Source organism: Macaca nemestrina, chromosome 10 (genome assembly GCF_043159975.1).
Source record: "Macaca nemestrina isolate mMacNem1 chromosome 10, mMacNem.hap1, whole genome shotgun sequence".
Taxonomy (NCBI): domain Eukaryota; kingdom Metazoa; phylum Chordata; class Mammalia; order Primates; family Cercopithecidae; genus Macaca; species Macaca nemestrina.
The window spans coordinates 21391708-21405078 of record NC_092134.1 but is presented as its reverse complement, the minus strand read 5'-3'; the positions used below and the strand labels follow the sequence as shown (position 1 = coordinate 21405078).

Genomic DNA, 13371 nt, shown 5'->3' with positions numbered 1-13371 from the left:
TGCAAGCTCCGCCTCCCGGGTTTATGCCATTCTCCTGCCTCAGCCTCCCAAGTAGCTGGGACTACAGGCGCCCGCCACCTCGCCCGGCTAGTTTTTTGTATGTTTTAGTAGAGACGGGGTTTCACCGTGTTAGCCAGGATGGTCTCGATCTCCTGACCTCGTGATCCGCCCGTCTCGGCCTCCCAAAGTGCTGGGATTACAGGCTTGAGCCACCGCGCCCGGCCAGTGAATTTCTATTAGGTGAGATAGCTGCAGGTCTTAGAGATGGCATTGAAGATGGCCTTTGCAAAGTTGCCCAAGATGGCAGTGCAGCCCCTGGCTAAGTGGTAGCAATTGTATCCCATCCGCCCCAGCTTCATGGGCACAGGGGCTGAGACAGTATCAAGTAGGTCTGGCTGTGGGATGAAGTCCCCTAGCACAGAGCCTCAGCGTCCTGTCACTTTTCTGGGAACAGTGTGGGGCTGCTAATGTTGTGTCCCCCTCTGGAGGCCCTCCTCATGGGACATTAGAGAGGTTGGCCAGGATAATGGTCTCACAGTGGCAGTGGCTACCTCCTTGGAGCATTTAACACCTAGACAGACATGACTGTTGTAGTCCCTGATGGTAACAGATGGCTTGAAGCTCATCTGCTGGACAGGTCTGCTTTTGCATAGGCATAAGGGCTATCCCCAGGAAAGAATCAGTGATCTCAGATTCCCTGATGGGCAGGAAGAAGAGAGAATCTCCTCTAGGAACTTCATCTTCATGTCCTTGACCTGAGTATTTACTTGGCTGATGGGTAAATGACTTGGTTGTAAGAAAAAAAGTTTTTGGAAGTGTAGTGTTTATGTGGAGTTTTTTTTTAATGGCTGATTGCCAGTTGTTTACCTCCTTTAGTCTTACAGTAGCGTGTCTCAAGGCAGGTTATCGGGGGTGTGATTTTCAGTAAATGGTCCCCTTTGGTCTGACTCTTAACAGGTACTGGAGGCGCAAAGAAGGCATCAGAAGGAGAAATCTGGCATCATACCTACCTCACCGACGCCCTACACTTACAACAAGGTACAGGAAGAGATACTTCTCTTCATTTGGCCGATGCAGCCCCTCTCCTTTAGTGAGGCGTTTGTGTCCCTCTGGGAGTGTGGCCAATTCCTTTCTCACCCCTTAATATTCCTGCCCCAGAGAAGCAGCCAGACTCACAGAAAAGTATTTGGAATTCAAGTTTTTGTTTGATGAAATATCAGATAAGGTTCAGCCAGACTCGCAGAAAAGTATTTGGAATTCAGGTTTTTGTTTAATGAAATATCAAATAAAGTTTGTACCCATTTAGCTTTTGCAGCAGTAATTAGGGGCTGTGATCATCATTCAGGTTATTTTTTTGACTGTCCATACAGTCCACTGGCCACACTGAAAAGATATGGTTGGCTTGTGGTTTTGAGGGGGAGGCCATTTCTGAGACACAGACGCTAGAGAACAATTTGTGATCATTTATGGCACCATTCTTTCTTACCCCATAAAATACCCAACTTAGAACAGTATCTGATACACATAGCATGGGCTCCTAAATGTTACTTGGTAGTGTGATGGTTCTTAATCTGTAGCCCACATTTTTTTTGTTGTTGTTTTTTGAGACAGTGTCTTGCTCTGTCGCCCAGGCTGCAGTACAGTGGCGTGATCTCAGCTCACTCCAACCTCCACCTCCTGTGCTCAAACGATTTTCCTGCCTCAGCCTCCCAGGTAGCTGAGATGAGATGATAGGTGCATGCCACCACACTTGGCTAATTTTTGTATTTTTAGTAGAGTTGGGGTTTCTCTGTGTTGGCCAAGCTGATCTCAAACTCCTGACCTCAAGTGATCCGCCTGCCTCAGCCTCCCAAAGTGTTGGAATTACGGGTGTGAGCCACTGCACCCAGCCTGTAGCCCCCATATTGATCCTGTCTGCTTTTTTTTTTTGAGACAGAGTCTCACCCTGTCACCCTGGCTGGAGTGCAGTGGCACAATCTCAGCTCACTGCAACCTCCGCCTCCCCGGTTCAAGCAATTCTCTTGCCTCAGCCTCCCAAGTAGCTGGGATTACAGGCGCCCGCCACCACGCCTGGCTAATGTTTTGTATTTTTAGTAGATATGAGGTTTCACCATGTTGGCCAGGTTGGTCCTGAATTCCTGACCTCAGGTGATCCACTCAACTCGGCCTCCCAAAGAGCTGGGATTACAGGCGTGAGCCACTGCGCCTGGCCGATCCTGTCTATTCTAAAGCACAAGAGGTTTAGGGCCTCTTGAAATAGACCGCGGAGTCACTGAGTAAGTAGATCAGAGAAAAGATGCTACTTGGGGACTTGAGGCTAGATGTAGATGACAGAAGGGGTTGAGAATGGTAAAAAGGCAGTAGGCTGGGACACTTGCTGTGGCTCCACTACTCTTAATCTGTGACATTGGTGAGGTCACTTGGTTTCACTCTTGACAGAGGACCTGAGAGAGGACATGATCTCTGTAGTATTAGTTTCCTTTCTGGAAAGTAAGGGATTGAAGGTCCCTTTCCACCCCTGTAATTTTATTCTGTTCTACAGCATGGGCTGTGTCATCCACAAATATCTACTAGTATAATGTGAAAACATGGACAGGCTGGGCTCAGCAGCTCACGCCTATAATCCCAGCACTTTGGCAGGCGGATCATAAGATCAGGAGATCGAGACCATCCTGGCCAACATGGTGAAATCCCATCTCTACTAAAAATAGAAAAAATTAGCCGGGCGTGGTGGCGGGCACCTGTAATCCCAGCTACTTGGGAGACTGAGGCATGAGAATCGCTTGAACCCAGGAGGCAGTGGCTACAGTGAGCCGAGATCGCACCACTGCACTCCAGCCTGGCGACAGAGCGAGACTCCATCTCAAAAAAAAAAAAAAAAAAACAAGAAAACATGAGTGAGAGTACCTGAGACACCCCATTATTCAGCCTTTGCACAGAGCACCACATAGCTGTGGTGTGAGGGGGAGTGTGGGGCCCCAGTGGCAGGCTCACTGGGCTGCCATCTTAGGCAGATACCTCTTTTATCTCGCCATTCAGGAAAGGCTTGAATTGAAGCCTCTGCAAACCCAGTTTTCAAAGCAAATGGAGCTGCATTTAACTAAAATAGGAGTCCTTTCTTTATGCAGTGATTATAGGCCATGGAGTCACCTTACTTCCTGCAGACATGGTAGTTGGTAGCAGTTTCCTTTTTTTCACAGTATCTTCCCCCAGAATGGTGTAAGAGCTTGCAAATGGACCTAGTGAGTCCTTCATGGTCAAAGGAATGCATTTAGACCTTCTGTTCTTCCCTCCAGTCCTCTCCATGATCTGTGTACTGCTTTGGGCCTTTACGAAGTGGCCTGTGCTGTATTGTAGGTGAGCCTACCTGTGTCTTAGTTGCTTTGTTTCTACATAGAGGTTTCACAGCCAGCTGGTTTATATCTGTTCTTTTCTGGCTGGGGCAAAGCATCCTGTGCCTGTACACAGGGATCAGATAGGTGCTTGGGCCTAAAGAGTGAGAGTGAAAGTACCTGTACATTTTATCCCAGACTGGCTTTGTATGATGGAATGCATGTATGTAGTATTGGTAGCTTATTGAAAATATGGAGAGAGGCCGGGTGCGGTGGCTCACGCCTGTAATTCAGCACTTTGGGAGGCCGAGGCAGGAGGATCACAAGGTCAGGAGTTTGAGACCAACCTGACCAACATGGTGAAAGCCCGTCTGTACTAAAAAAAAATGCAGGCCAGGCGCAGTGGCTCACGCCTGTAATCCCAGCACTTTGGGAGGCCGAGGCAGGCGGATCACAAGGTCAGGAGATCGAGACCATCCTGGCTAACATGGCGAAACCCCATCTCTACTAAAAATACAAAAAATCAGCCGGGCGTGGTGGCGGGCTCCTGTAGTCCCAGCTACCTGGGAGACTGAGGCAGAAGAATGGCGTGAACCCGGGAGGCGGAGCTTGCGGTGAGCCAAGATTGCGCCACTTTACTCCAGCCTGGGCGACAGAGCGAGACTCCGTTTCAAAAAAAAAAAAAAGACAAAAATTAGCCGGGCGGCATGGTGGCTCACCTATAATCCCAGCTGCTCAGGAGGCTGATGCGGGAGAAGGACTTGACCCTGAGAGGCGGAGATTGTAGTGAGCTGAGATTACGCCACTGCACTCCAGCCCGGGCAACAGAGAAAGACTCTGTCTCAAAAAAAAAAAAAGAAAAAAGGAAAATACGGAGATAAAGACTAGTTCTCCTAAGATTTCCTTCAGCTTTCCTAGTCTCTGTTAAGTGACTCTAGTTTATAGCAGCCTATATATTGCAGGGGCTATTCCTGAGTCTGTCTGTCACGGGGTGTTTCTTTGGGGGCTCTGCTTCTGCTGTGAGTGACCATTTTCTTTTTTTGGTTTCAGAGCTGTGATTTGTGGTCCCTAGGGGTGATTATCTATGTGATGCTGTGCGGATACCCTCCTTTTTACTCCAAACACCACAGCCGGACTATCCCAAAGGATATGCGAAGAAAGATCATGACAGGCAGTTTTGAGTTCCCAGAGGAAGAGTGGAGTCAGATCTCAGAGATGGCCAAAGATGTTGTGAGGAAGTGAGTTCATGGGCTGCTGGGCAGGGAGGCCAAGGAAGCCTCCAGGTGGTGGAGCTCAAGGGAATGTGGGTAGAGAAAAGTCATTGGTTTCCTAGGCAGGCTCCTCCCCGTTTTAATATCACAGAAATCTCTCTGGAGCCTGAGGTGACTCTTCTCAGTGTCCACACCTGGGTGCGAATGAAGCTTTCCTCCCTCCTGTTGCATCCCTAGATTTTGTCCCCAGGGTATGAACCCAGGTCCCTCCATAGCCAGTCTCTGCACATTAATTCAGGACCCTAAATTATAAACCTGGCGTACTGTCCTTCTTACATGTGAGCCGGCATGTCATTTGGGACAGATACAATGCCAGGAGATGAACTAGGGGCTGAGATGACAAACAGCATCCTTGGATGCTGTGGGCATGTGGGTTTGTCAGGCCTGGACCCCACCCTCCACCTTGACACTGCCAGTTGGTTGCTCTGACATATCTTTTATTTTTTATTTTTTATTTTTTTTGAGATGGAGTCTTGCTACGTTGTCCAGGCTGGAGTGCAGTGGTGCAATCTTGACTCATTGCAACCTCTGCCCCCTAGGTTCAAGTGATTCTTCTGCCTCAGCCTCGGCAGTAGCTGGGATTACAGGCGCCCACTACCATGCCCAGCTCATTTTTGTATTTTAAGTAGAGATGGGGTTTGACCGTGTTGGCCAGGCTTGTCTCAAACTACTGATCTCAAGTGATCTGCCCACCTTCCCAAGTGCTGGGATTACAGGTGTGAGCTACCACACCCAGCCGCTCTGACACATCTTAAGATGGGAAGATTTAGTAAGAATTAGGGCTAGGGAGTGGGTGAGGGAGAGTTGATATTCAGAGTCTTTTGGTAGCTGGAGGACTAGGTAGGAAGTCAGACCTAAATTTGAATATGTTTGTTTTTTCTGCCCCCCTTTGTGGGAGGCTGGGTGCCCGTGGACTTAGGCACTGCTCCTGTCTTCCCACTGCTGGGTCTTCACTGAGCAGTGTCTCCCTTGTTGATCTCAGTTTCTTCCTCTGTAATGGGATGAAGGTACGTGTTTAGGGGCAATACCTGGGAACTGTCTCCCGACAGTACAGCCATTTCTCCATGGAAATTACTCCCTTTCAAAAGTGAGCTCGTCCTGTTGATTGGAGGGTGGGGGTTGGGGCCAGGTTCTGTGTGCTGTAAAGAGGAACTGTTTTCTAAAATAGACAAGTACAAGTTTTTAGGAACGTGGGTGCAATGATTAAATCACCATCTGTCTTCACATGCTATTTCCTTGCTGTAATCCCAACTATTTGACCAAAATCTCAATGTCCTAGAAGTAGTTCTTTGCCAGCTTTCTATAAAATACATTTCCTGTCCCTAGAGCAACACTGATTATCTTTTTGGTTTTGGGATCTTCCAAATAATCCTTACTTTAGAATCTGAAGCCATCTGTTCAGAATGATACAGAGGAAGGTGGCAGACAAGCTGAAGGAGCAGTCAGGCATGTTGTCCTGACATTTGTTTTTTTTTTGTTGTTGTTGAGACAGAGTCTCGCTTTGTCGCCCAGGCTGGGGTGCAGTGGCCAGATCTCAGCTCACTGCAAGCTCCGCCTCCCGGGTTTACGCCATTCTCCTGCCTCAGCCTCCCGAGTAGCTGGGACTACAGGCGCCCACCACCTCGCCCGGCTAGTTTTTTGTATTTTTAGTAGAGACGGGGTTTCACCATGTTAGCCAGGATGGTCTCGATCTCCTGACCTCGTGATCCGCCCGTCTCGGCCTCCCAAAGTGCTGGGATTACAGGCTTGAGCCACCGCGCCCGGCCTGTCCTGACATTTGTAATGAGAGATGGAGTTGGAAGGAGGGAACGGGCTGAGATGAGCTAGAAACCACATCACTGGGAATGAACGAGATGGAAAGAAGCATGATCTGAAGGCAGACAGCACAAAAGCAACGCCCTGGGCTTAGAAGGAAATGCCATCCCTGTCTCAGAGACTCTAGGTTTTTAGCTTTTGAATGTCTGTGGAATAATGGGCTCATGACCTGCCATATGGTGACATCTAAGAGTTTTATCTTGGGTAGCAACCTGCTTCTCCAGAACCTCATGACCCTTCAACTAATTCTGCACCACTATCAGCCAAAAAGAGCACTCTGAGTTCCTTTTGGAAGTTAAAGCCCATTGTCCTAGAAACCTCAGTATGGAGATTCAAGGTCTTAGGAACTATAAACCATAGGTAGGATTACCTTATTAAACCCTAGAACTCAAAAGTATCACTGGATTAAGCCTTTTTCTACCTTTGTAATCTCACTTTTTGCAGTATAGAAAAGATTGCCTCTAGCCATAGTACCCCTACCAGTGACTGGAGACTAGAATCCCACCTGTGCTCTGCAGGTGGAAGGCCCAGACTTAACAGAAGTCAGAAGCAACCAGAGTTGTTTAGAGCCAGGTCCAGGAACTTCCTATGGCCTTTTAGTAGCAACTGTGCATGGCAGCCCTGTTGGCGTTTTCTCTACAGGCTCCTGAAGGTCAAACCGGAGGAGAGACTCACCATTGAGGGAGTGCTGGACCACCCCTGGCTCAATTCCACCGAGGCCCTGGATAATGTGCTGCCTTCTGCTCAGCTGATGATGGACAAGGTTTTGAATGATGTTTACTTTGTTGACTGAAAAGACTGTTGGGAAGGAATGCTGGGGCTTGGCTCAGTGAGGGGTTAAAGGCAAAACAGTGCAGAGTACACGATCCTTCCCAGAGAAACATCTCTGGTTTCCTCAGAGTCAGGATCCAAAATAAGGAACTTCTTTTGGTAAAAGACCAAATCAAGGCCTAGTGAATACACACTAAGGGAGCACTCAAAGGAATAGCCTCCATATTTCTGCTACAGGACTGGGGGCACAGAGCAGTTTAAGATACCCTCCCTTTCCCCAAGGGGTTTAAACAAGACTGGCTGAGAAGGCAAGGCCAATAAACATGAAACAAAGAGGGAACATTTCAAACATCAGAGCTTTGCATGTTAACTGTTCTGTGAATGCTGTGGGAATTCAGAAAAAGAGCACATCTTTGAAGGGATGTAATTTGCCCAAAGAGAAGGCAGAACCCCTCACATGTATTAACTACTCAAATTCTTCAAGGACAGCACATGCCCAAACATGAGAACTCAGATGCTGCAACACAGTAGACAGTTAATGTAACGATGATGTATTTGCATCTGTTTTGTTGCTTATGCTGTTCACCACACATGGGCATCGTCAGGAAAAATAACTTGGCCTCACTAATGGGAAGTTAATGAGACGGGTGTGTCAGGGCCAGGCTTTGCAAGTGGAGAGAGGGGTTTAAGTCTTAGTGGGACGCAACTGAGAGGCCATGGTAGCTTTTTGAGAAGAGATTTCCCACTAGGAAGGTATTTAGAGATAGTCAGTCAGACTTGGCAACTCACGGACTTGCCAACCTAATACTTCTGCAGTAATCTAGAAGTCAGGGGTGGCTATGGGAGCAGAGAAGTAGAGGTGAATAGGCTCAATAGTTTTGAAGAAAAATTTCTACAGCTTTTTGTGATAAGACTAGATATAAGGGGACAGGAATGACATATCTGGTGATAATATTGACAGGAGGTGGGGGTTGCATTGAGCTGAGATCCACCACTGCACTCCAGCCGGGGTGACAGAGTGAGACTGTTTCAAAAAAAAAGTGGTCAGGATGTGAGTGATCAACTTTGGAAGTGTAGAACACTGTCCAACCAAGCCCTGTCTAGGAGCCTAAGCTCATGACTTTGAGCTGTTTCCTCCTTCTGTCAGGTCATTACTGATGAGGGGGATGTGAAGGTGCAGAAAGGCATAGCCAGGGCTGGGTATGAGTATACAGAGCCCTTAAATGAGTTCCAACTTTTCCTGATCTAATTTCATGCTCACCATGGAACTACTTTTTAAAATAGTCAAATTTTGACTGGGTGCAGTGGCTCACACCTGTAATCCCAGCACTTTGGGAGGCTGAGGTGGGCGTATCATTTGAGGTCAGGAATTCGAGACCAGCCTGGCCAACATGGTGAAACCCTGTCTCTACTAAATATACAAAAATTAGCCAGGCGTGGTGGCACACACCTGTAATCCCAGCTACTCGGAGGCAGGAGAATTGCTTGAACCCAGCAGGGGCAGAGGTTGCAGTGAGTCAAGATTGCACCACTACACTCCAGCCTGGGAGACAGAGCAAGAGTCTGTCTCAAAAAAAACTTTTGTTGTGAAAACTCAGATGGTACAGCAGTGTTAAAAGAAAAAGTAAAAGTTCCCTTTCATTCCCCTGCCACAGTCACACCCCTCAGAGGTGAGGTAATCTATGGCTTGATGTATACTTCCTGATCGTTTTCTGGGATACGTACACAGATACACACATTTTGTCCTTTTAAAATACAAAAATGGAAAAAAAAATTTAAAAAAAAATACAAAAATGGGATCATATTCCTGTGAAGCCTTCTGATGATTTGGTCTGCCTGTAGTGAGATCATACACTGTTCACAAAAGCACAAACTTCAAGAGTTCTAGACTCCATGAGAGCTATTTCTCACTGTAAATTATTTGACTGGTTGTGGCCTCTGTCATGTGGCCTTAGGCTTGGCCATGCCCTCCATGTGAGATGGTCAGGGCTCTGAGCTGTCGGGGCTGAGGTGAATCAATACCGTCTGTGAGACTTCTTGGGCAGCAGCCTGCCCCCCTTTCCGCTGATGTCCATATGTGCCTCTCTTTACACTTCCCCTCAGTAGTGGCTATGAGTGGGGATCCTGCTGGTATTTCTTACTTGCTTTTCTGTCGCCCCACCAGGGAAGAAGGGCTAGCTGTTGTGTGACCTTTGGTTGGCCTGGTGTTCCCTGGTTCCTGCTGATCCATGGGGAAGAGTCCTCTGCCTTATCAAAATATTTCTATTCCTTCAACATAAGAGTGAAATTGCCTTCTTAGTACTTTGAGCTTTTCCTTTCCACTTTCTTAGTCTGGCTTTTTAGGTGCCCAGCAATGAATATGAAAAACTGACGGCAGTGTTTGCATTCAGGCAGTGGTTGCAGGAATCCAGCAGGCTCACGCGGAACAGTTGGCCAACATGAGAATTCAGGATCTGAAAGTCAGCCTCAAACCCCTGCACTCAGTGAACAACCCCATTCTGCGGAAGAGGAAGTTACTTGGGTAACTGAGCTTATTTCTTCGATTCTTCTTCATGGCTGGAATGGCTGAGTACTGGGTTCTCAAATTTAAGAAATTTAACTTGCTCAGCTAGGGATCTTTCTTTGGCCTCTGAAGAGGGTGGAGAGGATAAGCTCTTTAAATAGTATCAGGAGTTGGACACTATTGTTATTTTTCTATTGTTATTTTTCTGATATATCTGTTGCCTTATATTTAGAGTTAATATCTATCCAGAGTTGGTTTTTGGATTCTCACGTTGTCATTACCCCTCCCTCAAACTCTTAAAGCACCAAGCCAAAGGACAGTGTCTATATCCACGACCATGAGAATGGAGCCGAGGATTCCAATGTTGCCTTGGAAAAACTCCGAGATGTGATTGCTCAGTGTATTCTCCCCCAGGCTGGTAAAGGTCACACCATTTACTAATCCTTTGTGTGTGTGTGAGTGTGTGCAGGGGTGGGTGGGTGTATGCATGTACATGGCAAAAGGAATGGCTTAATTTTGGGTTGTCTGTTTCATCTTGTGTTATAAGAAAAGTATATTATATAAGGTAGTCTGTGCCCACTAAAAAGACTGGACAGTGGGAGTTCAGAAATGCAGTTAAGTTCTACCTCTCCTTTGGTTTTCTGTGAAATTTCTAGTTTAGACTTAATTGGCAGTGTCAGGTGCAAGCATGCAATTTTGTGTTTTCTTAGTTTGACAACAAGGGCACAGATTGGGGGACGGAGAATGGAAAATGTGGGTAGGGTCTGAATCTCATTGCAGGCTGTTCACCATTTCCAGAGCATTTTGAGTGCAAGGCTGCCATTAGCTCGTAAATATGAGAATACCTCCCTAGTTCAGAAGTGACTCCTGCTGTTACTCATATCATGGGCAGCATGATATGAGTGGGTCTTTGGAGTGAGACTTACACGTGGGTCCTTTGGAGTGAGAGCTTTCTTTCGTTATGTTCTCTCTCCACTCATCGGCGGGTGAGGGGCTGTTCTCAGCAGATAGATGCTTCACGTACTAGGCCAGAAAATGGACATCTCCCTAGATTCCTTGGGTTTTAAGAGAACTCATATAGTGTACCTCAGATAGCTTTCTAAAGTAAGAAATGAGCTTAGCAGAGAGAAAGTAGCCCACTCTCCCACTTTTGGTCTTTGGTTGACCAGGTGTCTTGTTCAGCAATAGAGTCTGCCACAGCCTATTTCCCATCCCCCCGGTGCTGAGACTCTGGGGCCATCAGTGGATTTGTATGAAGATGTCAGAGTAAAAAAGTCCAAATACCAGATGCAGTCTACATAATGTAGGGACTAGCAGTAAAGCCCGTGTCTGGTGAAGTTTTGCACATTCAGTCATCATTTTTCAACCAGTTGGACATCACGTTCTTCCATCTCTCACACTAAAACCCCATGATGCTGCAGGAAAAATGCAAATTCCTCTTCATCCCTACCAATAGGAGAGAATGAAGATGAGAAGCTGAATGAAGTAATGCAGGAGGCTTGGAAGTATAACCGAGAATGCAAACTCCTAAGAGATACTCTGCAGAGCTTCAGCTGGAATGGTAGGAGCCTTCATCACTCTCTTCCCCAGGAATACAGACAAGTGATTATGTTTAGAACACATAGGATCTCTTTGGCGCCTGAGCTGCGGCTGTTTTGAAATGAAGTGAGGCTGGCTGGAGAGTGAGTGGAGCATTGTGGAATGGGGGTTAGCTCTATATTAACTGCCCCGGCATACCTGGATATCTGGCCCTTTCACTTATTTTCCAGAGTTCAAGTGAATTGTGTGTTGCAGATTCAACACTGGAAAGCCCCCATCACACACCACTTGGGTAAAAAAAAAAAAAACCCAGATTTCAGAACTCCTCTCGGATACCAGGACTATTTACCAGGTCATTAAGAAGCAACAGATGCTGAAGGGGAGAGAGAGGACAAAGTGCCAGCAAGTCCACCCTGCTGACCCCGCTGATCTGCTTAGCTTAGAGAAGAGCTGTTTCACGAAAGAGGAGAAAGTTTGCCAGATCTACTGCTGGTTAAGTTTTTTTCCCAAAGCAAATAAGGTAGAGATATATTTCTTGAACTGCCTTTTTTTTTTTTTTTTTTTTGAGGCGGAGTTTCATTCTATCCCCCAGGCTGCAGTGTAGTGACGCAATCTTGGCTCATTGCAACCTCTGCCTCCCGGGTTCAAGTGATTCTCCTGCCTTAGCCTCCCGAATAGCTGGGACTACAGGTGAGTGCCACCATGCCCAGCTAATTTTTGTATTTTTAGTAGAGATGGAGTTTCACCATGTTGGCCAGGCTGGTCTTGAACTCCTGGCCTCAAGTGATCCACCTGCCTCAGCCTCCCAAAGTGCTGGGATTACAGGCATGAGCCTCTGTGCCTGGCTTGAACTGATTTTAATATTGTCTTTCCAGTTGAGCAAACTGTACTAGACTTACGCTCCAGGATGCTCAGGGAAGGGGGCAAACTTAAGATTTCAATGCCTCACTTGTTTCTTTTTTTTTTTGAGACGGAGTCTCCCTCTGTCACCAGGCTGGAGTGCAGTGGTGCGATCTTGGCTTACTGCAACCTCCCCCTCCTGCACTCATGTGATTCTGCACTACAGGCACGCACCTGTATTTTTTTTTTTTTTTTAGTGGAGACGGGGTTTCACCATGTTGGCCAGGCTGGTCTCGAACTCCTGACCTCAGGTGATCCACCCACCTTGGCCTCCCAAAGTACTGGGATTACGGGTGTGAATGACAGTACCCGGCCTGCCTCACTTGTTTCTTAGACATGCCATAAGAAATCTAAAGTGCTAGCCTGGCCATTCCCATTCTTGGAGGAGATTCACTTTCCTGGGATTTTTTTAAAGAAAAATTTGAGGGCCAGGCATGGTGGGTCATGCATGTAATCCCAACACTTTGGGAGGCCAAGGTGGGCGGATCATGAGGTCAGGAGATCGAGACCATCCTGGCTAACACGGTGAAACCCCACCTCTACTAAAAATCCAAAAAAAGAAAAAAAAAAAAATAGCCGGGCGAGGTGGCATGCGCCTGTAGTCCCAGCTACTTGGGAGCCTGAGGCAGGATAATTGCTTGAACCTGGGAGGTGGAGGTTGCAGGGAGCCGAGATCACACCACTGCACTCCAGCCTGGGCAACAGAGCGAGACTCCGTCTCAAAAAAAAGAAAAAAGAAAAATTTGAAATGTCATTTTAGAAAAGTGATCACATATGAAATATGAACTTCAGTGAATTTTCACAAAGTAAACACTCCTCTGTAACCAGCACCTAGATCATGTAGTAGAACATGCGTCCTCTTCCAGTCCCTCCCTCCCTCCATTCAAGGGTAATCACAGTCCTGATTTCTAGCACTGGAGCCTCATTTTGCCTGGTTTTGTATTCTTTGTGAATGGAGTCAGACAAGTCTGCATTCTTTTATGTCTGGCTTCTTTTAGTCAGTTATATTTTAGTCATCATATTTGTGGCATCCATCCATGTTGTGTGTAGCAGCAGATCATTCATTTTCACTGTATGAATGTGTGCTATATTTGTCCATTGTACTGTTGAATGGACTTTAGGATTATTTCCAGATTTGGGGAATTAAGGGCTGTGGTGAATACTCTTGTGAATGTCTTTTGATGAGCTCATTTATCTTACGTGTATAGGATTAGAATTGCTGGTTCACGGAGGTCTTCAT

The 13371-nt window shown here is 46.8% G+C and overlaps 1 protein-coding gene across 5 annotated transcripts in view; it reads left to right on the top strand.

The window, feature by feature from the left end:
• LOC105493399 (MAPK activated protein kinase 5) overlaps positions 1-13371 on the top strand; it is a 55960-nt gene that overhangs the window by 37151 nt on the left and 5438 nt on the right. For 2 of the 5 annotated variants that reach the window (XM_071071054.1, XM_011760996.3), the window contains exons 8-13: positions 958-1038; positions 4383-4570; positions 7061-7181; positions 9580-9710; positions 9995-10110; positions 11149-11253. In XM_071071054.1, coding sequence (XP_070927155.1) covers positions 958-1038; positions 4383-4570; positions 7061-7181; positions 9580-9710; positions 9995-10110; positions 11149-11253 — 742 coding nt within the window. Of the gene's footprint in view, positions 1-957; positions 1039-4382; positions 4571-7060; positions 7182-9579; positions 9711-9994; positions 10117-11148; positions 11254-13371 lie in introns of all 5 variants that reach the window. The other 3 variants (XM_011760995.3, XM_071071053.1, XM_071071052.1) reach the window with 2 other exon arrangements.